The 24,115-nt window shown below is 36.3% G+C and overlaps 1 protein-coding gene across 6 annotated transcripts in view; it reads right to left on the reverse strand.

Moving 5' to 3' along the window:
• The window catches only part of GABRA2 (gamma-aminobutyric acid type A receptor subunit alpha2), a 148,609-nt gene that overhangs the window by 47,371 nt on the left and 77,123 nt on the right, over positions 1-24,115 (reverse strand). For all 6 annotated transcript variants that reach the window (XM_055245716.2, XM_055245718.2, XM_055245714.2 and 3 more), the window contains 4 exons: positions 21,535-21,755; positions 19,194-19,276; positions 13,283-13,426; positions 11,195-11,347 (listed from right to left, as the gene is read on the reverse strand). In XM_055245716.2, coding sequence (XP_055101691.1) covers positions 11,195-11,347; positions 13,283-13,426; positions 19,194-19,276; positions 21,535-21,755 — 601 coding nt within the window. The remainder of the gene's footprint in view (positions 1-11,194; positions 11,348-13,282; positions 13,427-19,193; positions 19,277-21,534; positions 21,756-24,115) is intronic.

Consider the following 24,115-nt stretch of genomic DNA (forward strand, 5'->3'; position numbering starts at 1 on the left):
CAAAGAGCTGAAATAGTGAAAAATCAGACACAAGCTCTTATCATGCAAGTGGCTGACCTGCAATGAAAGGTGCATGTACAGCCTCACCAGGTGTCTACTGTTAAAGTGAGGGCATTGATTAGAAAAGAAAGACACTGCAACTTGGAATGAAGATGTGTGGGAGGACCCTGATGAAGCTGAGAACACGGAGCTTGTAAACTCTGATGAATGGGATAATGGTGGAAGAAACGTAGAGTTGGATCAGGCTGAATTTGTAGATTTGGGCGCACTAAGTAGAGATTCTGCATTTACTGTTGCAGCTCAGGGAGTTAAAAAAGGTTCTAAGAGTTTATTTGATTGTTTAGCTGAAATATGAGTTAAAAGATGGCCCACTGTGAGTGAGCTGGAAATGCCTGATCTCTCTTGGTTTAATGCAGAGGAAGGGATCCAAAGGCTTAGGGAGATTGGGATGGTGGAGGGGATTAGTCACTTTAGACCTACTCATCCCAGCTGGGAGGGCCTAGAAGATATACCTCTGACCAGTGCTTTGCAAAATAGATTTGTGAGGGCAGCACCTCCATCTTTGAAGAGCCCTGTAATTGTTCTTCTCTGTATGTCAGATCTAACAGTGACAATTGCAGTCACTCAACTACAAAATTTAAATATAATGGGAATAATTGGATCCCAAGTTGGCAGGGGCCAAGTAGTGGCACTCAACCCTCAAAGGCAAGGTGGGTGGAGCTACTGTAATGGACAGCAGAGGCACAACAGCAATCAGAATAGTCTGAATCGGGTAGAGCTCTGGCATTGGCTAATTAATCATGGTGTCTCTGTAAGTGAAATTTAGAGAAAGCCTACTGCATTCCTATTTAGTTTATATAAGCAGAAAACTTCCGAGTTGAATGGACAAAAGACTAATTTGGAATTATAAAAACAGAGAATCATGGTGCCTCAGTTTCCAGACTTAAGCCAGTTTACAGAGCCAGAACCCCTTGAATGGAGGGGGTTCCCCTTGAGAAAGGACCCCACCACACTACCGACAATTCATGCCATTAATCTTTCTCACATCCTTCCCCAAGGAGACCTCTGGCCTTTTACCAGGGGAGCTGTGCATTGGAGAAATGCAAATAATCAGACAATTCAGGGACTACTGGACACAGGCTCTGAGCTGACGTTGATTCCAGAGGATCCAAAACGTCACTGTGGTCCTCCAGTTAAAGTAGGGGCTTATGGAGGTCAGGGAATTAATGGAGTTTTAACTGAGATCTGACATACAGTTTGTCCAGTCAGGCCCTGGACTCATCCTATGGTCATTTCCCCACTGCCAGAATGTATAATTGGCACAGACACACTTTGCAGCTGGCAGAACCCACACATTGGCTCCCTGAGTGGTAGGGCGAGCACTATTATGGTGGAAAAGGCCAAATGTAAGCCATTACAGCTGCCTCTACCTAGAAAAATAGTAAATCAAAAACAATATCACATCCCTGGAGGAACTGCAGAGATTAGTGCCACCATCAAGGACTTGAAAAAAGTAGGGGTGGTGACTCTCACCACATCCCCATTCAAGTCTCCTATTTGGCCTATGCAGAAGACAGATGGACCTTAGAGAATGACAGTGGATTATCATAAGCCTAAGTGATGACTCCAGTTGCAACTACTGTACCAGATGCTGTTTCATTGCTTGAACAAATTAACACATCTCCTGGTACATGGTATGCAGCCATTGACTCAGCAAATGCCTTTTTCTCCATTCCTCTCCATAAGGCCCAGAAGAAGCAATTTGCCTTCAGCTGGCAAGGCCAGCAACACCCCTTTACTTTCCTACGTCAGGGGCATATTAACTCTCTGGCTATGTGTCATAATCTTATTCAGAGAGAAACTAATCACTTTGGCTTCCACAAGATATCACACTGGTCCATTATATTGATTACACTATGCTGATTGCAACCAGCAAGCAAGAAGTAGCAAATACACTGAACTTATTGGTGAGACGCTTGTGTGCCAGAGGATGAAAAATAAATCCAACTAAAATTCAGGGCACTTCTACCTCAGTAAAATTTCTAGGGGTCCAGTATTTCGAGATATTCCTTCTAAGGTGAAGGAAAAGTTGCTGCATTTGACCCCTCCTACAACCAAGAAAGAGGCACATTGCTCAGTGGATCTATTTAGATTTTGGAGACAACACATTCCTCATTTTGGTGTGTCACTCAGTCCCATTTATTGAGTGACCTGAAAGGCTGCCAGTTTTGAGTGGCATTCAGAACAGAAGAAGGGTCTGCAACAGGTCCAGGCTGCTGTGTAAGCTGCTCTGCCACTTGGGCCATATGACCTAGCAGATACAATGATGCTTGAGGTGTCAGGGGCAGATAGGGATGCTGTTTGGAGCCTTTGACAGACCCCCATAGTTGAACCCCAACGGACATCTCTAAGATTTTGAAGAAAAGGCCCTGCCATCTTCTGCACATAACTACTCTTTTTTTTGAGAGACAGCTCTTGGCCCATTACTGGGCTTTGGTAGAACGTGAACATTCGACTATGGGTTATCAATTCACCATGTGACCTGAACTGCCTATAATGAACTATCTGCTTTCCAAACCATCTAGCCATAAAGTGGGTCATGCACAGCAGCACTCCATCATCAAGTGGAAGCAATATGCATGTGATCAGGCTCAAGCTGGTCCTGAAGGCACAAGTAAATTACATGAGGAAGTGGCTCAAATGCCCATGGTCTCCACTCCTGCCACCTTGCCTTTTCTCTCCCAGCCTGCATCGACGGCCTCATGGGGAGTATCCTATGATCAGTTGACAAAGGAAGAGAAGACTTAGGCCTGGTTCACAGATGGTTCTGCACAATATGCAGGCACCACCCAAAAGTGGACAGCTGCAGCACTGCAGCACAAGTTCTAGGACATCCCTGAAGGACAGCAGTGAAGGGAAATCTTTCCAGTGGGCAGAACTTCGAACTGTGCATCTGGTTGTGCACTTTGCATGGAAGGAAAACTGGCCAGATGTGCAATTATATACTGATTCATGGGCTGTAGCTAATGGTTGTGCTGGATGGTCAAGGACTTGGAAGAAGCATGATTGGAAAATTGATGACAAAGAAATTTGAGGAAGAGGTATGTGGATGGACCCCTCTGAGTGGTTAAAAACTGTCAAGATATTTTTATCCCAGTAAGTACTCACCAATGGGTGACCTCAGCAGAAGAGGATTTTAAAAATGAAGTGGATATGATGATCTGGTCTATGGACACCACCCAGCCTCTTTCCTCAGCCACCCCTGTCATTGCCCAATGGGTCCATGGCCAATGTGGCCATGATGGCAGAGATGGAGCTTATGCGTGGGCTCAGCAACATGGCCTTCCACTCACCAAGGCTGACCTGGCTACAGTCACTGCTGAGTACCCAATTTGCCAGCAGCAGAGACAAACACTGAGCCCTCGATGTGGCACCATTCCTCGGGGTGATCAGCCCAGCTACCTGGCGGCAGTTTGATTTAAATGGACCTCTTCCATCATGGAAAGGGCAGATGTTTGTTCTCACTTGAATGGACACTTAGGTCAGATATAGGTTTGCCTATCCTGCACGCAATGCTTCTGCCAAGACTATCATCTGTGGACTCATGGAATGCCTTATCCACCATTATGGTATTCCACACAACATTGTCTCTGACCAAAGCACTCACTTTATGGCTAAATAAGTGAGGCAGTGGGTTCACGTTCATGGAATTCATTGGTCATACCATCTTCCCCATCATCCTGAAGCAGCTGGATTGATAGAATGGTGGAATGACCTTTTGAAGTCACAATTACAAAGCCAACTAGGTGACAATACTTTGCAGGGCTGGGGCAAAGTTCTCAGAAGGCCGTGTATGCTGTGAATCAGCATCGAATCAGCATCTCATATATGATACTGTTTTTCCCATAGCCAGGATTCATAGGTCCAGGAATCAAGGGGTGGAAGTAGAAGTGGCACCACTCACCATCAATCCTAGTGATCCACTAGTAAAATTTTTGCTTCCTGTTCCCGTAACATTACGTTCTGCAGGCCTAGAGATCTTAGTTCCAGAGGGAGGAATGCTGGCACCAGAGGAAACATCAATGATTCCTTTAAATTAGAAGTTAAGATTTCCACCTGGACACTTTGGGTTCTTGCTATCTTTAAGTCAACAGACTAAGAAGGGACTTACATTATTGGCTGGGGTCTATCAAGATGAACTCAGTCTACTACTCCATAGCAGAGGTAAGGAAGAGCATGCATGTAATACAGCAGATCCATCAGGGCATCTCTTAGTATTACCATGCCCTGTGATTAAGGTCCGTGGGAAATTATAACAACCCAATCTAGGCAGGACTACAAATGGCCAAGACACTTCAGGAATGAAGGTTTGGATTAATCTACTAGGAAAAAAAAAAACAAAACCTGCTGAGGTGCTTGCTGAAGGCAAAGGAAATACAGACTGGGTAGTAGAAGAAGGTAGTCATCAATACCAACTATGATCACTTGGCCAGCTGCAGATACAAGGAGTTAATTGCCATGACCATTTCCTTTTTCTTTTGTTAAAAATATATTTGTGCATGTATACACCTGTACAAAGAAAATGTCTTCATTTTGTTCTCATTTTCCTTTATCACGCGGCAGAAGATTTATTGACCTCATATTGTTAATTTGATGTATTCACATTTGGGTTGGGGATTGGTGCACTTCTGGTTGTATGAAAGATAGTTGTATTACCTTAAGTGTAATTATGACCTTACTATTGTCTTTATTTGAAGAATATCTATGATCTCAGGAGATGTGTATGGGATCAAGTTGACAAAGGGTGGACTTGTGATGGTTAATACTGAGTGTCAACTTGATTGGATTGAAGGATGCAAAGTATTGATCCTGGGTGTGTCCATGAGGGTGTTGCCAAAGGAGATTAACATTTGATTCAGTGGACTGGGAGAGGCAGATCCACCATTTATATGGGTAGAAACCATCTAATCAGCTGCCAGCACAGCCAGAATATAAAGCAGGCAAAAAAAACGTGAAAAGATTAGACTGGCTTACATCTCCTAGCCTACATCTTTCTCCTGTGCTGGACGCTTCCTGTCCTCAAACATCAGACTCCAAGTTCTTCAGCTTTGGGACTCAGACTGGCTCTCCTTGCTCCTCAGCTTGCAGTTGGCCTATTGTGGGACCTTGTGTTCATGTGAGTTAATACTACTTAATAAACTCCCATATATATATATGGAGAACTGATATACATATATATCAGTACTGTCCCTCTAGAGAACCCTGACTAATACAATTATCTAATTTGTTGGTGTGATATCATTATTTATAATCCCTAGTAATGTCCCTACTTTCTGATTTTAGTTTTTGAGTTTTCTCTCTTTTTCTGAGGTAGTCTAACTAAAGATTTGTCAATTCTGCAGATATTTTCTAATAATCAACTTTTGGTCTTGTTGATGACATTTTTTTATTCTACATTTCATTTACCTCTGCCCTAATCTTTATTATTTCTTTTATTCTACTCTCTTTGGGTTTAGTTTGTCGTTATGTTTTTATTCCCTTAGAGTGTAAAGTTATTTATTCGAGATCTTCCATATTTTTTAATGTAGGCATTTATAGCTACAAATTTTCCTTTGAGCTTGACTTCACTGCATCTCATAAGTTTTGGTATGCTGTGTTTTCACTTTAATTTCCCTCAAAGTATTCTATAATTTCCCATGTGATTTATTATTTAATCCATTGGTTGTTTAAGAGTGTGTTGTTTGATTTCCACATACTGGTAAAATTTCCAGTTTTCATTCTACAGTTATTTCTAGCTTTATTCCAATGTGTTGAGAGAAGAGGCTTTGTATTATTTCAACCTTCTAAAACTTATTGAGAATTCCTTATAGCCTAATATAGGTTCTATTCTAAAAAATGTTTCATGTTCATTTGAGAGGAATGTGTAATTGCTGTTTTTGAATTGTAATTATTTTTCTTTCACTGTCTCTTCTGTGTTTTCTTGTTTCCCAATTTTATTATTCCAAGATTATCTCTTTGTAATTGTGCTCATCTTTTTATTAATGTTCTTTGTTTACATTTCCTATGTGTTCTTTTAAAACTCTTAACATATGTTTTTCTTACAGAGACAATCTTTATAGTTCTGTATATGCATGGGTGTATGTGGGCTTTGTTTTGTTTTATTATACTCACAATAGTGGGAACACATCTGATGATGCTTAGAATTGAACTTGTTCTAATTTTTTGACATTGTTCATTTAGAAAGTTTAATTTGGTGAGGTTGTCCATTGCTATAGATCACTTTATTGTCCCTCCACCCACTTATCCGTCATGTATTTATCATATATTTTATAGCACTTAGAATGTCCCAGGCTTTATGTTAATAACTGTGTGTAGAAACTCTCAGTCTGAAGAATGAGAAATGGATGTAAACAGAATTACCATAATGAAATTTAATTTATGCCATGATATAGGCATTTATAAAACACCATAAGAGAACAATGGAAGGGGAGCTTTTTTAGAAATGTTTAGGGCACTAACTGGTGAAGATATTAGTGTATTAATATATCGTATGTGCCTCACACTGAAAATTGTGTATCAACTAAAATTGTAGACCATTATTATCTTGGAATTTTCAAAATTCTAGTATAATACCTAGGTTTAATTGCTAAATATAGTGAAGGCATATTATTTCTTAAATGCACAGCTTTTAAAAGATCATATATTATACGTATATTATATGATTATTAGAATCATATGTTCTAATTATGATTATTAGAATTATATTCTACATAATCCAATTATGAGTCATAAAAATACCACCTTTTTGTTCACTGAGTTTCAAATATTCTGTAATAAAATGGAATAAATAGATCATAAGCATGTGTAATATTAGTACAAAGGAAACATGAATGACATTGTAATAACAAGCAAATGTTTATAACCCTAAGTTAAATTTGGTTTGGCAGACATATCCTAATTTAAAATTTTTATTCCTGAATTAAAAAAAAGTTATATAAGTGCATACACTTTTTTAAAAATTGCTCTTTTTACTATCCTCTTCATTCACTCCTCTTCTTACTCCTTTATTTCTGATGCATGTTGTGTTTGTTTAGTTCTTTCTAAAATTTTCCCATCAAATGTAGTCTGCAAAACAGTTTTATTATTAATCTTACACAACTTGGTTGCAATTTTAACTCACTACAGTATCTTGAGGTTATTTACCCTTTGAATCATGTTTATACTTAGTGGCATAGTCTCTAAGCAAACTTCTTTCTCCAATAGTGTAATAATAAAAAGCATATTTCCAAGATTGAAAAAAAAATATGTGTTTGTTAAACAGCCAGACGAAAATCTGGAAAGAGGAAAGTACCAACAAAGTCTGCTTTGCGTTGCTTATTACACATTGGAGAATTGGGTTTCTTTTTTTTTTTTTTTTTTTTTTGTCTACTCAACCACATTACAAGTATTTTCTTTAGGTAATTGTTCATCTGAAATTCTTCCCTCTTCTATAGATATGTTCAATTTCCTTACTCTTTCTTGATCCCCCCCCCCCTTAAAGGACAGTCATGACAGCAGTATATGTAGTTTAAGGAACTTAAGCCTTGGAGTAAAGCTCTGCTTTAAGGTCTTAGACAAGATACCTAAAATTTTACAGTCTCATTTCTTTCCTCCTTAGAAAAGAGATATTATAGTCTACTTCATTGGAAAAATAATAAGTAAAGAAGTATGCAACATGAATAGCATGTGGCTTATTATAAAGTAGTTCCCCATGTTGTTCAAATTCTCATGTTAATAATTATGTATTAATAATAATAATAATGATAACAATGACTCACCTTTCTGTATAGCTGTCTTAATCTTTCTCTTCTTCCAAATTTATTATATGCTCAGCTTTTTTCCTTTCTCATTTCTTATTTCCATTTCAATCCTATTTCACTCCAAAGCAACTTTACTAATTTAATTCCTGACCATCGGTAACCTTCTACTAGTCAGATTCATTCAATGCATTTTAGACTTACTGGTACACATTTGATATCATATATTCGGTATGGATCTGTGTGTGTGTGCGTGCATGTTTTGAGATGTTGAAATTAACATCTTTTCCTTTTAGAAAATTGTCATCCCCTGGTTTCCTTCCTTATTTTCTGGTCGTTCCAATTAGTTCCTTTTTATTCTGCAATTTTAGGATTTTTAAAGATTCCGTCCCCTAATCTCACACTCACCCACCTAATTTTTCTTGGAGATAAGTTCTAGACTTATAAGTTCTATCATCTTGTCACTAATGATTGTCATATTTATCAATAGTTTCCACTATTCATCTGTGTTCCAGATACTTACTTCTATTGTCTACTGAACATCAAATTGATAGTATAAGGAACATCAAAATACACATAACTCAAACTACAATCAGTTTTCCTATTTGCCCTCTGTCTTCATTTCTTATTTTATTAATAGCAACGTTATCCAATTAAATTATCCAAGAAAAATTCTACGTTAGCCTAAATTATTCTTTTTTCTATAATTGTTATATATGTTCACCAAATCTATTGATTCTCTCTCGCAAACATCTTTTGATCCTTTTCTTTCTTCCTTTTTATACTGTCTTCTTTTAAAATAACCTAATAATTTCTCATATGAACTATTTTAGTAGCCTCTTAACTTTCCCCTACCTCTCGTAATTTCTGTTTTTCAATTCATTCTCTGCAAAAATGTCATATCTTTCTAAAATACAAAGAGGATCAGATTAATAATAAGAATAATAGCTTTAGTTAGGCAAGATAAATTAGATCTGGAGATCTACTATATAGCATGTGCCTACAGCTAACAACAATGTTTTATCTTAAAAATTGCTATGAGGGTAGATCTTATGTTAAGTATCCTTACCCTCCCTCCCTCCACTCAACTCAATAATAATAAAGAAGGTGGGAAAAAATTTGGGGAGGTAATGAATACATCTATACCTTTGAGGATGGTGATAGTTTCACAGATGTATTCTATTCCCCAAATTCAAAGAGTTGTATACATTAAATATGTACAGATTTTTACATGTTAATCAACCTCAACAAAATGGTTGTAAAAAAGAATGGCTAACAATTATATACCATGTATTAAAGGCTAGGCATTGTTCTGACAGCTTTAGATGAGTTATGGTCCAAAACACCATAGTGACTTGCTATAACCTGTTAAAATAAAAGTACATTTTATTACAATGACCTATAAGGTCCTTCTCATCTAGGCCTCAAACTATTTTCTATCTAGATCTCCACTGCCACTGAAACAGCTCCCTTTCGATGAACACACCATTTTCTTTCATCTCTTAATGTCACTGTACAATCTATTCTTTTGAGCTAGGATTCCTGCCCCATCTCATCTGCCTGGGAAACTCCTACTCATCTTCCAAGTCTCAGCTCAAATGGTAACTCAGCCACTTACTCAGCTTTAGGAAGGATCCATGCTGCTGTTTTCTATGATAACTTGTCTATGCCTCTTTTACAAGACCTTTACCTTATTACCCTTCCTGATTATACAATGCCATCCACTATACCAAGTAATTGAATTCACTGACTATATTTTATCACATTTGCATCTCTAGGGCCTGGTACAGTATCTAACAAAACAAGTCCCCAATAAAACTTTCCTAAATGAATGAGTGGACCAAACACAAAAAAGTAATCTACTTTGTTACAAAACGTGCTTGGCCCCATTCATATATCTATATATCCAAAAAGCAGTAACCAAATTCCTCTGCATGGTTTCTATCAAGAAAATGAACTTTGTTATTAAATAAAGTCATGGAATGAATAATATACCACTCCTTTCCATTTTATTCTTTTTTTTTTTTGAGACATAGTCTTGCTCTGTCACTCAGGCTGGAGTGCAACAGCATGATCATAGCTCACGATAGCCTCAATCTCCCATGTTCAAGCGATCCTCCTGCCTCAGCCTTCCAAGTAGCAGCAACTATAGGTGTGCCACCAAGCTTGGCTGATTTTTTTTTTAGAGAGACAGGGTCTTGCTATATTGCCCAGACTGGTCTCCAACTCCTGGTCTCAAGAGATCCTCCCTTCTTGGCCTCCAACGTGCTGGGACTACAGGCATGAGGCATTGCACCAACTTCTCTCTCATTTAAAGTACTAATATCTTTAGTCATCTCAAAACAAAACCAAAATAAACATATAAAGTCTAGCTATATGGAATTCCATTACTCTAAATTTAAAAATTCCCCTCCCTAGTTTTATTCAAGAAAATCAAACACTCTAATAAAAGTGAAAGAGGTCTCTCTTCCTCCCTCCCTTTCTACCTCTGTTTCTAACTTAAAATTGTAAGATCATCACTCTTCATCTAAAAACAACAGAAAAATATAGAAAGCCTAGAAATATGGTAGTGAGACTGTAAATTAAAACTTCTAAGAAAATTCTTCTTGTGGGGGGCTCCAAAATGCTATTCTAGGGAAAACACATTTTGAATAATCCCCTCCCATCTTTCTTACCATACCTTTTTCCACCTGTTCTTCTCCTGGCTTATATGTACCAAGCTGCTCACATGTAAATATGATGGGTTACTGCGCTTCTCCTGCTTTGCTCAAACTGCTCTCTCTGCCTAGAGAACCCTCTTTCTTGTTCTTCTTGGGAGGTACCTATTCACTAGTGTTTGATTCACAGCCATCTCCTTCTAAAGACTTTTATAAACTTTCCCCCAACTTTCTTCCTTCAGCCCCTATTTTACCTTGTGCTGACTTTTGTAATGGTGACTGGAACACATCATTGTATTTCTTGGCCTATAAATCTGTCTAAACGCCTCTTTAACAGGCCCCATGCCATATTTATTTCTGTATCCTTAGTGCTTATCGAAAATACATAGTAGGTGTCTGATCACAGCAACAATAAAGAGCTATCATTTTTTGAGCAAAAAAAAAAGAAAATTCTCCTTATAGAAATATAGTACAGACAAATGTTGAACAGCAGTATGATTTAACAGAAAGAAGACTAAGTGTGTTTTAAGAATATTTGAGTACTTTTCTTTCCTTATATCCCTTATTAGCAGTGTAGCACTATGTTACCTCTCTGAGCCTACTTCCTCACCTATAAGGCAAAAACAATACTCCCTGCCCCACATACTACAAATAATTAGTTTGAGGATCAAGAGAGATGATGTTTTTGAAAGTATGCTATGAAACATAATGTGCTGTACTGCAAAGTGTGTATTCACTCACCAAACACAGTTCTTGCAGGCACAGATTCTCTGTTAAGCCAGAATGAAACTTGGGAGAGAATGACAGTCATGATGCAAGGCAGATAGGTCTGAATCACAAAATACCCAATTTTTCTTTTCAAGTGGAAATGAGCTGTCATTACAGTATATTCACCTGGAAGAAAAATTTAAGAAGCTCAAGGAGTAATAGTCAATAGTTTGAACATTTAGGAAATAGAAGGGATCAGAGGTAGAACAAAAACTGATTTTTAAAAAAATAATATATCACATATATGTCAGGAAATTTATATCACCTTTAAAAGCCTCCTTAGCATAGCATGAGCATTTAGAAGAGAATTTTAGTACAAGAAACTTGCAGCTCACGTCCCATGATATGGTAGAGATTAAGTACCTCTTACGTAAAATAAGTGGAACTAGAAGTGTTTCAGGGTTTGGATTTTTCAGATTTTGGAAAATTTACATTATTACAAATTGAGCATCCCTAATCAAAATATATAAAATCTAATATGCTCTAATGAGCATTTCCTTTGAGCATCATGTCAGCACTCAAAAAGTTTTTGTTTTTTTTATTTTGGAGCATTTTGGATTTTAGATTTTCAAATTAGAGATGTTCAATTTGTATTTGTTTTCCTCTCCAAGTCATACTTATTGACCAAAGGAATTCAGAATTCATAAATGCTCTCTGCCAACAGTTTATTTTACTTGGTTAGGCCCTTCATTCCACTGGCATAAACCTCAAGTCTCTGTTTTGATTGTTCTAACTCAGTCCTCTCTGGCTCCAAAAGTATTGATGTCTGGCCACATCTACAAGACTGATATTCTAGCCCACATTTTCCCACTTTTAACCCTGTTGCCAATTCTGAATTTCTCACTGTTACATGTCTGTGCTAACTTGCTTCAGTCACTTCTATCTAATCCTCATATCTACCTTTCTTTCTGCTCCCTGGGTTTTAATTATTGCCAAATGTAAGATAATTAGTCTACACAGCTGGGTTTTTTTTGGTTTTTTCTTTTTCATCTTTTAATTTTTATTTATTTATTTATTTTTTTAAAACAAACGTGGCCCTCAGAGAGGGAATCAGCTTTCCACACAGGCCTGTAGTAATTATCAACATCAAAAGTTGAATAGTCATAAATTATCTAGAATGGGGTGAAAAAATAGAAAACTAAAGAAATTATCACTTGTTGGCCGGGCGCGCTGGCTCACGTCTTTAATCCCAGCACTTTGGGAGGCCAAGGCAGGCTGATCACAAGGTCAGGAGAGCGAGACCATCCTGGCCAACAAAGTGAAACCCCGTCTCTACTAAAAATACAAAAATTAGCTCAGCGTGGTGGCGCGCCTATAGTCCCAGCTACTCAGGAGGCTGAGGCAGGAGAATCACTTGAACCCAGGAAGTGGAGGTTGCAGTGAGCCCAGATCATGCCACGGCACTCCAGCCTGGTGACAGAGCAAGACTCTCTCTCAAAAAAAAAAAAAAAAAAATCATTTGTCAAAAGGTAAAAATTAAAATTTACTACTCTGAGAAGACACATATGTTGCAAATACATAGTGCATTTTAGGCCAGTGTTTCTCAAACTTCAATGCAACTATTAATCTTGGAATCTTGTTAAAATGTAGATTCTGATTTAATAAGGAGTGGGGCCTAAGATTCCAAATGTCTAAAAAGCTGGAAACCATCACTCTCAGCAAACTATCACAAGGACAAAAAACCAAACACCGCATGTTCTCACTCATAGGTGGGAATTGAACAATGAGAACACATGGACACAGGAAGGGGAACATCACACACCGGGGCCTGTTGTGGGGTGGGGGAAGGGGGGAGGGACAGCATTAGGAGATATACCTAATGCTAAATGACGAGTTGATGGGTGCACATGTATACATATGTAACTAACCTGCACGTTGTGCACATGTACCCTAAAACTTAAAGTATAATAATAATAATTAAAAAAGCTCCCAAGCACAGCCTATGCTGCTAGTTCTTGGACCTCAAGAGCAAAAGATTTTAAACAATCTGACACACTTCCAAGTCCTTTAACCTATTAATATTCTTAGGCATCAGTTTTTTAAAAGACTAATTTTACTAACCTGTACTGGATTTAATTGTCTCCTTTCCAATTGATTGGCCCAGCAGGTCATATTGATTTAACCTAGAGCCATCAGGAGCAACCTGTACTGAATCAGATGCATTGTAAGTCCAAATATAAGTGACCTCTGAAGTTGTATATGCATCTATAGGAAATCAGAAAAAAATATTTTAAGCATTTTAATAAGAACCATCAATCTAGTGCTACACGAATGGTTGTGTATTTCATACAATCACTATATACTTTCAATATTAATACTTAAACATCACATTTAGGGCAAAAATATCTCATTTGAATTTACTTCAATATGAGTGTTATTAAGTAGACCAAAAGAGGTGATCATACCATGACAGTATATTCATTGCAACCACTTTGAAAGGTGAAGAGCAAATTTCTTGTTAGAGTCTGTTACAATCACTGAGCCCTGAGATGATTATAACATCTCCGTCAGGCCAAAGGTAGCATATGAAGACACTGTGGTAAAATAAGCTGTTTAGCTTATTTATAAATAGCAATCACTCAAGAGATAAAAATCATAATTCAAAATTAGATTAATTTTTGGACATAAATGTAGCCTAGTTAGGAGTTAAATGAGTTAGCTATCATAATACAATGCATTTCATTAGAATAAAAAGTAATTATTACAGAACGTATAAGATAAATAATAATGCTATACTTGCATCAAGTTGCAAATCCTTTTAAAATCATGCTCATTTTTAAATTAATCAATGCACACAGGTATCACTAGCCTACACATTCATAGCATCCCAGTTAAACTATGGATTGGCAGGAAGAGGAAAAACTGCAACCAGATCAGACATAACTTCCTGATTTATTGGCCAAGGATGCAGAACTTAGCAGAAGTAAGATGACTTCAGAGCTGGCAGGCAGGCAACATAGCTGGTCTTAGCCTTTCTCTGGCAGTGGCATTTTCTTACATCTCTATGCCCCAGTGCGGAACAGATAACCTCTCCATGTAGACAGAGTCCCTCCACAGTTGAATAACAGGTAATTCTTTCTATACTACTGACCTTCTGAAGAACTTCTATGCACTTTTACTCATGAGAATGTTTAGAGATGTAGTTACCCCTAGTTCTTGAGCAAAACTCGGCATCACAGTCACACTACCAATTAAGGGAGAGAAAGTGCCAGTTGTCTCTGGCAATAATTCTACCTCCAGCTCTCTAGGACACTGGAAATCTCATTCTCTGTGATCTACAACTTTCCTAGTTTTAATAGCACCATACTGTGGTGACTCTGGTTCTGAAATTGATCTAAAGTCTGTGATCGCAAATCAATTTCCACTCAACCATCAGTAACAATAGAGTAAATGATTATGAGTTTGTGTTTTCTGTTGACATACCTGGCATTGTCTAATGGCAATGTTGTCTGGTTTCCTGAATGTTGCTACTAAATGTTATTATCAGTGAAACACCATTATCACTACATATATAGTCACCTACATTCACAATTAAATTATATTATGTGAAGCAATTTTTGAAATAGGATTCTAAAAATGTATATGTGTATTTATATACGTATATACTTTTAATAGCAGATAAATGTTCATATGATTTGATATGAATGCATTTTAATAATTCTAAGGTTTAGTTTTCTAATTAAGTAATTTCAATTCATTAATCATTAATGATTGATTACACTGAGAAAAATAAAAAACAACATTACTAATATGAATAACTAGCAACTCATTTGTACACCAAGTGGCTTGTTTTGTTTCTCCCATGAATACATATTCTGGCTCTCTCTTCAATAAAATTTCAAATGGCACAGAATTTAACAAAAAGATACATCAGATGATCTACTTTACGTTGGAAGGGCCCCACAATATTCTGTAGTTGTCAATAAATTATGAAGTTTTTTTTAGTAGAATGACATCACTTTTGAATTATAATGTTTCTTTTAAACATAAATAAGAAAAAATGAAACCCTATAAAAGAGATGAATTTTTAAGGCACTAATGAGATACTGATAGGCAGCGACTCTGTCTGATTCATGCCTATACTTCCGGGACCTGCTACAGTGCCTGACACATAGAAGAAAAAGTCTCAATTCACTCTTATGAGATTAATAAATTAAGTCATAATATTTTAACTATGTTCTTTACTGCTATGGAAGATGGAAATCTAGAGAAAAGCTCAAGAGTTTATTAAAGAAAGTGATTGATTCTTCACATGTCTTTTGAAAAAGCAGTTACTGTACTTCATTATTTAGATAAGAGTATAGTTTTGAGATTTTGTGTCTGGTGAAAATAATGCAGCAGAAATTTACACAACGCAGATTAAAGCCTCTCCCGAAGACAGGGAGTTATATACATTAACACATATATAAGCAAAGAGGTCATAATAATGTTTCTCATTAAAGTATCAAAGGAGAGAAAGACAATTTTACAAAATTCATTATAAATTCCACCTGTAAATCAAGCTGCCATTAAATAATCTTGTTTGTGTTAATTAACCCATTTTTGAGTCCTATGTTGCACTAAGCAGATTCTTAATATTTGGTTACCAGGAAAAATACTTCGAAATTATTCTTAGCTGTCAATTTCTAATCTGAAAGACAATTTACAGCTTCTTTTGCATTAATGAATAGAATATCCCTAGACTTTCATTCAAGAATTCTAAAATCAAGTTAAACAACAAGGAAAAATTTAAAGGTATGCGGCAGTAGGAATAAAACAAAACAAGACTGAATTTAAAATTGTAAGCACACAGAAAAAAAATGCTTCTTTTGATTGAGGACAATGACGAAGTTCCTGAAATACAATCTTTTTGTGGAGTGGGGGTAGGGAAGAAGAGGGCTTTCAAGTAAGGAAGGAATAAATGAATAGAAGAAAAAGTCACAGCTGCTTCTGCTAAACTTTGTTATACCAACATCGTCAGCTATGGCTTGGCTTGTATATTACTCCACACTGGTGTCCATACTTTTAATACTTATGCATCAAGCACCTACTACAGGCAAAGACAATAAAATAACATAAAAATTGTTTATTCAGTGTGTCAGAAAATAAATGTGAAGAAAACAAAATTAGTGCTAATTATTTAAACAAAAAATGCCTAGCAGCAAACTTTATTTGTTGCTCATAGCTCCTTCTGGGTACAGAAAACTATATTCTCAAGCATGCGATGTTTCTGCACTCTGTAGATGCAATATAAGAGATTTTTAAATTTCATTTAAGTATTTTCAAGTGTGCTTATTTCATTTTCAGAATCGAGACATCCATCACATCATTTATATTTGATGCCTTAATGACAATACCTTGTCAACTAAAAAAAAAAAGTCCTTCTTACAACATGATTACATCTTGAATTAATCTTTTCTTTGGTATCAAGGCTTTTCAATTTTTTCTATAATGCCTTTTATGTAATGGAAATAAGTCCTTCTCTGCTGCATTTGTTGTGGTTTTCTCAGCTTCATGTTTACATTGTATAACATGATTGACTATCTTAAATAATGTTGGGAGAAATGCCAGTACTGAAGTTATGGTTTCCATGACAATAAAAGAAGGCTTTGTAGTTAAATAAAGAGGAGATTCTCAAAGAAAATTGAGACCTGACACCTTTTGTAAGAACAAGCAAGATTGCAGTTCTTGTACCACAAAAGTATGATCATCAAAATAATTAGAGGGTTTTGCATTCATATGAGCCAGCATTCTTCCGTTTTCTTTTGCTTGATACAGTTTGTGAGGAGAAGGCATACTATTCAGCGATATATAGTTTTAATCAGGTGAGAGTACTGTATTTCTATTCAACAGAGAAGAAAAAGTCAAAAGCTGTTCAGAAGGGACAAAGATGAGGGTGCCAGAAAGAGCACAGTCTCTAAAAAGGTCAGGCAATAGGACACCCTCACAGAAGAGGGAGGCTGCTTAGCTGGGTTCATGGGTTTATGCTGAACCTACCCAGAATGTCATGTGGGCCTAGGGAGATGATTTGACCTTCCTCCTTTTCAATTATTCTGGAAGTCTGAATGCTTCTGCTTGACATACAAGATATAACCCCTCTGACCTAAAGAAGAGCCAACTGCACAGACCCTTTTCTGAAATGTCCTATGTACATAGAAGGTGCCAGAATGTAGCAATGCAGCTACATTATCTCCTTTAATTTAAGAAATAAAAAAGAAATCCTTCCATTAGTTACAGTAGAAGACAATGACACAAACTAAGCTTCTGTGCATGTCATTTGCAAAAGGTTGATTGCCACTTTAATAAACAATAGAATCCTTGAGCTGTGGTGGCCTCCATCCACTTCGAGCTTCCTGGCTGCTTTGTTTACCTAAGCAAGCCTGGGCAATGGTGGGCGCCCCTCCCCTAGCCTCGCTGCCGCCCTGCAGCTTGATCTCAGACTGCTGTGCTAGCAATCAGCGAGACTCCGTGGGCATAGGACCCTCCGAGCCAGGTGCGGGACACAATCTCCTAGTGTGCCATTTTCCAGGCCCATTGGAAAAGCGCAGTATTAGGGTGGGACTGACCCGATATTCCAGGTGCCATCTGTTACCCCTTTCTTTGACTAGGAAAGGGAACTTCCTGACCCCTTGCGCTTCCCGAGTGAGGCAGTGCCTCGCCCTGCTTCGGCTCGCGCACAGTGCGCTTCACTGACTGTCCTGCACCTACTGTTTGGCACTCCCTAGTGAGATGAAACCGGTACCTCAAGCAGAAATGCAGAAATCACCCGTCTTCTGTGTCGCTCAGGCTGGGAGCGGGAGACCAGAGCTGTTCCTATTCCGCCATCTTGGCTCCACCCCACCATGGCCATCAGAGAAATGCAAATCAAAACCACAGTGAGATACTATCTCACACCAGTTAGAATGGCCATCATTAAAAAATCAGGAAACAACAGGTGCTGGAGAGGATGTGGAGAAATAGGAACACTTTTACACTGTTGGTGGGACTGTAAACTAGTTCAACCATCATGGAAGTCAGTGTGGCGATTCCTCAGGGATCTAGAGCTAGAAATACCATTTGACCCAGCCATCTCATTACTGGGTATATACCCAAAGGACTATAAATCATGCTGCTATAAAGACACATGCACACGTATATTTATTGCGGCACTATTCACAATAGCAAAGACTTGGAACCAACCCAAATGTCCAACAACAATAGACTGGATTAAGAAAATGTGGCACATATACACCATGGAATACTATGCAGCTGTAAAAAATGATGAGTTCATGTCCTTTGTAGGGACATGGATGAAACTGCAAAACATCATTCTCAGTAAACTATCGCAAGGACAAAAAACCAAACACCACATGTTCTCACTCATAGGTGGGAATTGAGCAATGAGAACTCATGGACACAGGAAGGGGAACATCACACTCCGGGGACTGTTGTGGGGTTGGGGGAGGGGGGAGGGACAGCATTAGGAAATAAACCTAATGCTAAATGACGAGTTAATGGGTGCAGGAAATCAACATGGCACATGGATACATATGTAACAAACCTGCACATTGTGCACATGTACCCTAAAACCTAAAGTATAATAATAAAAAAAAAGAAATGTTAACCATGACCTTAAAAAAAATAAAAATAAAAATAAACAATAGAATCTATCCTTTCCAATTCATTCTTAGTTGATGAAAAAGAAACATTTGAGTTTTTCATGTTCTAGCACTTGAAAAAGAAGGTAAATTACAGTCCTTACCTTCAAGGAACTCCTGGTCTGATTTTACACATAGCAGTAAAAATAAGTGATAATTGTTTAACACCCTGATTAAATTATAATAATATTTGAGAGATGTTCCTTAAGGGCAATTAGCATGGCTTTTACTTCCATATCTTATTGACAATTGTTAATCCTCTCATAATTTGAGAAAAAAACTAGACAATTGAGCAGTGCTGCTGACTTTCCCTGATATTATTGACCCAAAACATGTAACTTCATCCCTGTACTTACAGCTGCCAAATTTCAGAGGACATGAATGAGCATCCATTGGGAAATCCTCCAAGTGCATTGGGCATTCAGCTTGAACTGTAAGCCTAAAAGTCAAAATTTCACTATTTGTTTAAGTATATTGGTAAGTCAGGAAAAATCACTCGTCATTACTGTCAACAGACTCGATAGAGGTAGAGCCTTAATCACAGCGTTTTATTAGGCTCATTCATATTTAAATAATCTTTTGTTCATTCATGTTTAGGTGATCCCTCAGAAGACAATTGCGTATACAAATTCTGAGTATAACTGAAAATAATAATTAAAAATATACTTTAGCCATTTTAGTTTCTTAAGAAGTGAAGAAATTACATATGCATTTTAAAGGGCTCTTTTCTCATTAAGCTCGCTATTAACACTTGAAGTCTTAAGGACCAAAAAAAATCTCTATCATTAAAAGAATGCTACTGTCTCCATTATCTCATCAACAAACATAGAGCAAAATTGATCAAAGGATTCAATATTAGTTCAGAGGAGCTCCCTTCAACATATGTGAATTGTGAATTAATACTGTATGCTGCATATATATTCACAGCTATACATATAGTGCTAGATATAAATACATATAAAGATGTATTTCCTAGAAATAACTTTATCAAGTTAAGATTGTTGGCTAAATTATAAACACAAATTACGGATGTTAAATATATATTTTTCTGTATCTACTTGATTACAACAAAGAGTAGTCATGGATAATTTGATATAATGCAAACTTCCAATTATTTCATTTCATGTAAAGACAAAGTAGATATAGCAGGTACTAAATAAAATTTATAGAGAAATCTGTTATAATGAGCAAAGCAAATGTGACCATAATTTGTTATGGCTTAGATTCTAAGAAAATGTTTAAATAGAACCTTAGACAATATATTCCAAAATTATGTATGTCCTGTGCCTGCATTGTATTTAAACCCTAAAGTTTTACTCATTGCCTTAATTCATAGAAATGATCAATGTACAAAGTCAACAGGGGCATTGCATCTGAATATATTGCAAGATTCAGAGGGAGAGGCAGAGGCAGAAAGACTAGCTAGCACTTCCATTTAGGCAATGAACATTTAGTAATGAGTCCTCAGGAAATTTTTCTTTAAAGATCAGAAATAGGACTATATTGTTGTCCCTTCTTAAATAACTTTCATAACCGAAATCTAACACTTATCTTATGAAATGACAACACATCAAATAACTGGAATACGTGTTTCTGTCTATATATAACGCTGATGTCAGATGTCTGTTTTAAATCTTTTATGAAATATTTTAACTTTAGATTCCACATAATCTTACTAGATTTGTGATTTTTTTCTTACATAATACAAGTAACTTATTTTACAAAATTAATTCATGAATATGCTTAAGATGTAATAGGTTTTAGGATCAACAGCTATTCATTCTGCAAGAAAATTTTATTAAAGTTTAAATCATATAAACAATGCTATAGGATACTTTTTGAGTTACAAAATGGCAATTTCATATGGTTCAATCTAGTACATGTCTATGGTATCCAATATACTTGTAAGCCTTATTAAATAAAGCTTTCTCTCTGAATTTAAAGTTATTTTTTCTTTGGAGTAACTTCATAGGGAAAATTAAAATATTAAATTAAGCTGAGTGTGGAGGCTCACGCCTGTAATCCCAGCACTTTGGGATGGCGAGGCAGGTGGATCACTTGAGGCCAGGAGTTCAGGGCCAGCCTGGCCAACATGGAGAAACACTGTCTCTACTAAAAATACAAAAACTAGCCTGGCATGGTGGCACGTGCCTGTAGTATCAGCTACTTGGGAGGCTGAGACAGGAGAATCACTACAACCCAGGAAGCGGAGGTTGAAGTGAGTCGAGATTGCACCACTGCACTCCAGCCTGGGTAATAGAGCAAGTCTCCATCTCAATAAATGAATAAACAAATTAATTAATTAATTAATTAATTAAGTCTTACTTTGAAATAACAAAAATTTTGATGGAATATCTGATAAGATATTAAAATTGTATGTTGATACAAATAAAATTCAAGTCATTATTAAAAATGTGCTTAATAAAAATGTCATGTGAAGAATAACGAAAAACATCAAATCATAATAATAAAGGCAATTCTTAACATTTAAAGAACGAAGATGAGACTCAAACTCATAAATACTATTTTATGTAGTTTTTTTAAATCAAAGCATTTGCAAAGCATATTATGGGTACTTCAGTAATCTGTTAGAAAACACTCAACTTTTGCTAATACTTGACAGCTAGATTGGCTGGTTGTTTAATACATGAAAATTTCTCAGTATATCAATGCATCACATCAAACCTAAAAACATACCTCATGGTATACAGCAGAGTCCCATCATCCTGAATTCGAAGCAACTTATTTGGCATTGTCATATTATGAGCTACTGATTTTTTCCCATTGTGAAAAAAGGTATCTGGAGTCCAGATTTTGCTAGCCATTAAATTGTTTAGTCGAAGGATGTTCATAGGACCTTTAAATTTTAAACGTTCATCTTTCCATTTTTGTCGAAAGAAAACATCAATTGTATATTCCTGAAATAAAAAACAGAATTTCTTTGAAAATAGTAAATGTTGTAGACACGAGACACTATAAAATTCCAAAATAATATTCTAATTAATTTAAACAGAGCTATATTGAAAGAAAAACATATTTAATCAGAAAGATTACTCCTTTGGCTTATCAATACATGTTGCCACATACAATGGGATAAAGTACGTCTGTGTATACTATTAGCTATATATTCTTCTGAAAAGAAAAAAAATAAATTCACTTCGGCCTCTTTTAGTTGAACAAGGTCTCAGTCAAACTGCTCCTCTGCATCCTGTAGTTTAGAACTGCTTGGAGAGGGGATAAGCTTGGGCAGGGTCTGGTTGAATTATTTTAAGTAGCCTATTTCAAGAAAAAATGAGTAGGCAGCTTTCCCAGTAGCAAATAAATAAATAAATAAATAGTTTTCAAAAATTAAAAAGAAAAAACCATAACAGAAAAAATTAAAAAGAAAAATTAAAAAATTAAAAAGAAAAAAACACAACACTTAAGCACACTGTCAGATCTGTATGAATCATCATCTCCTGTTGCCAAAGAAACTGTAAATTATCATATTTATTTTTTATCCTAAAAAATGGTGAGAACATGATATTGTTAGCAAGACTGTCTTAGGAGATAATTTCAATAAAGTTTATTTATGACATTAGTTGTAATACAAGCACCTTACAAGTTTTTAGAATACTTAAATTATGACTATCTTGCAGGTAAACACCCTCATGTTAAAATTTACTTTAAAATGTTGTTACAGACCGGCTAGTGATCATGTCCTCTATTATTTTTCTCCAAATTTTAACTTAGGTGAAACTCTCTTTCTCTCTCTCTCTCTCTTTACCTTTCTCTCTATCTTTACCCTATTTTTCTTAAGGTAATGTACACATTTTAAATGAGACATGCAATGCACAATTGTGAATACTATTTACAATCCATTGGATGTTAATTTTTTGTCAGTGTATGTTTGTATAAACATACTATAAATAATTAAAATGTTCAATTACACACCTGAGATTGGAAATTCAGAAACTGTCCTTTGAGCACAAAATCATAGTTATTACATGTTTGAAAATAAAAAAATGAAGCAATAGCAATTTTACTAAATTAATGTTTGCAAAAAAGAACAAATAAAAATGCCATATACTTATAAAATAGAAAATCATTTGTAGAAATCTGAATCAAATACATGAATCCCAGTGATCCCTCAAAACTTGAAACTGTGATGATACCAACAAGTGAAAATCCTAGGTAATGGCATGTGAGTAGCAAATGAACAGAGGCTCCGGGCTGTTAATCCTTAAGGGAATATTCTATAAGCTTATCCATGCTCACTATCATCTATCTTTTTTAATGCTTAACTCCAAACATTAAATGGAACTCGAAAATTAAAAAATAATGAACAAAGAGATGAGTCTTTGCACTGTAAGTTTCATGTAAGTATTTCTTTTTTAACTCGGATTCCTCAAATACTAGCCTAAAGTGACTGCATATGATTCTTGCTTACTTTTCCAGGCAAAATTAATGAATTTTAAAACTTTTTATAAAACTTCAAATTCTATATTTCATTTCTGTAAGATGAGGATATGTTTTATCTGTTTCAGAAGCTATTGATATGACAGTCATTTTGTGTAGGTCAACCACATAGGAGATACTTAAAGTTTACAAACAGGAAGTTCCAAGTGATTTTTTTTTACATTTTAATGAAGTATTTTACTTATTTATTTTATTTTTTAATAACTTCAACTTTTATTTTAGATATGGGGGCATATGTGCAGGTTTGTTACATGAGCATATTGTGTGATGCTGAAGTTTGGGATACTATCATCCAGAGAGTCAGCATATTACCCAATAGTTAGTTTTCCAACCCTTGTCCTCCTCCCTCCCCGCTCTAGTAATCCTCACTGTCTATCATTGTCATCTTTATGTCCATGAGTACCCAATGTTTAGCTCCCACTTATAAGTGAGAACATGCATTATTTGATTTTCTGTTACTGCGTCGATTTGCTTAGGATAATGGCTTCCAGCTGCATCCATGTTGCTGCAAAGTGCATGATTTTTTTCTCTTTTAAGGCTTCCTAACATCCCATAGTGTACATGAATTGAATTTTCTTTATCCAATCTGTCATTGATGGACATCTAAATAAATTCCATGTCTTTGCTAGCGTGAATAGTGCTGCAATGAACATATGCATGCATGTGTCTTTTTGGTAAAACGATTCATTTTCTTTTGAGATATATAACCAGTAATGGGATTGCTGGGTTGCATGGTAGATCTGTTTTAAGTTCTTTGAGAAATCTCCAGACTGCTTTCCGCAGTGGCTGAACTAATTTACATTCCCAGCAACAGTGTGTA

The sequence above is a fragment of the Symphalangus syndactylus genome, chromosome 16 (genome assembly GCF_028878055.3).
Source record: "Symphalangus syndactylus isolate Jambi chromosome 16, NHGRI_mSymSyn1-v2.1_pri, whole genome shotgun sequence".
Lineage (NCBI taxonomy): Eukaryota > Metazoa > Chordata > Mammalia > Primates > Hylobatidae > Symphalangus > Symphalangus syndactylus.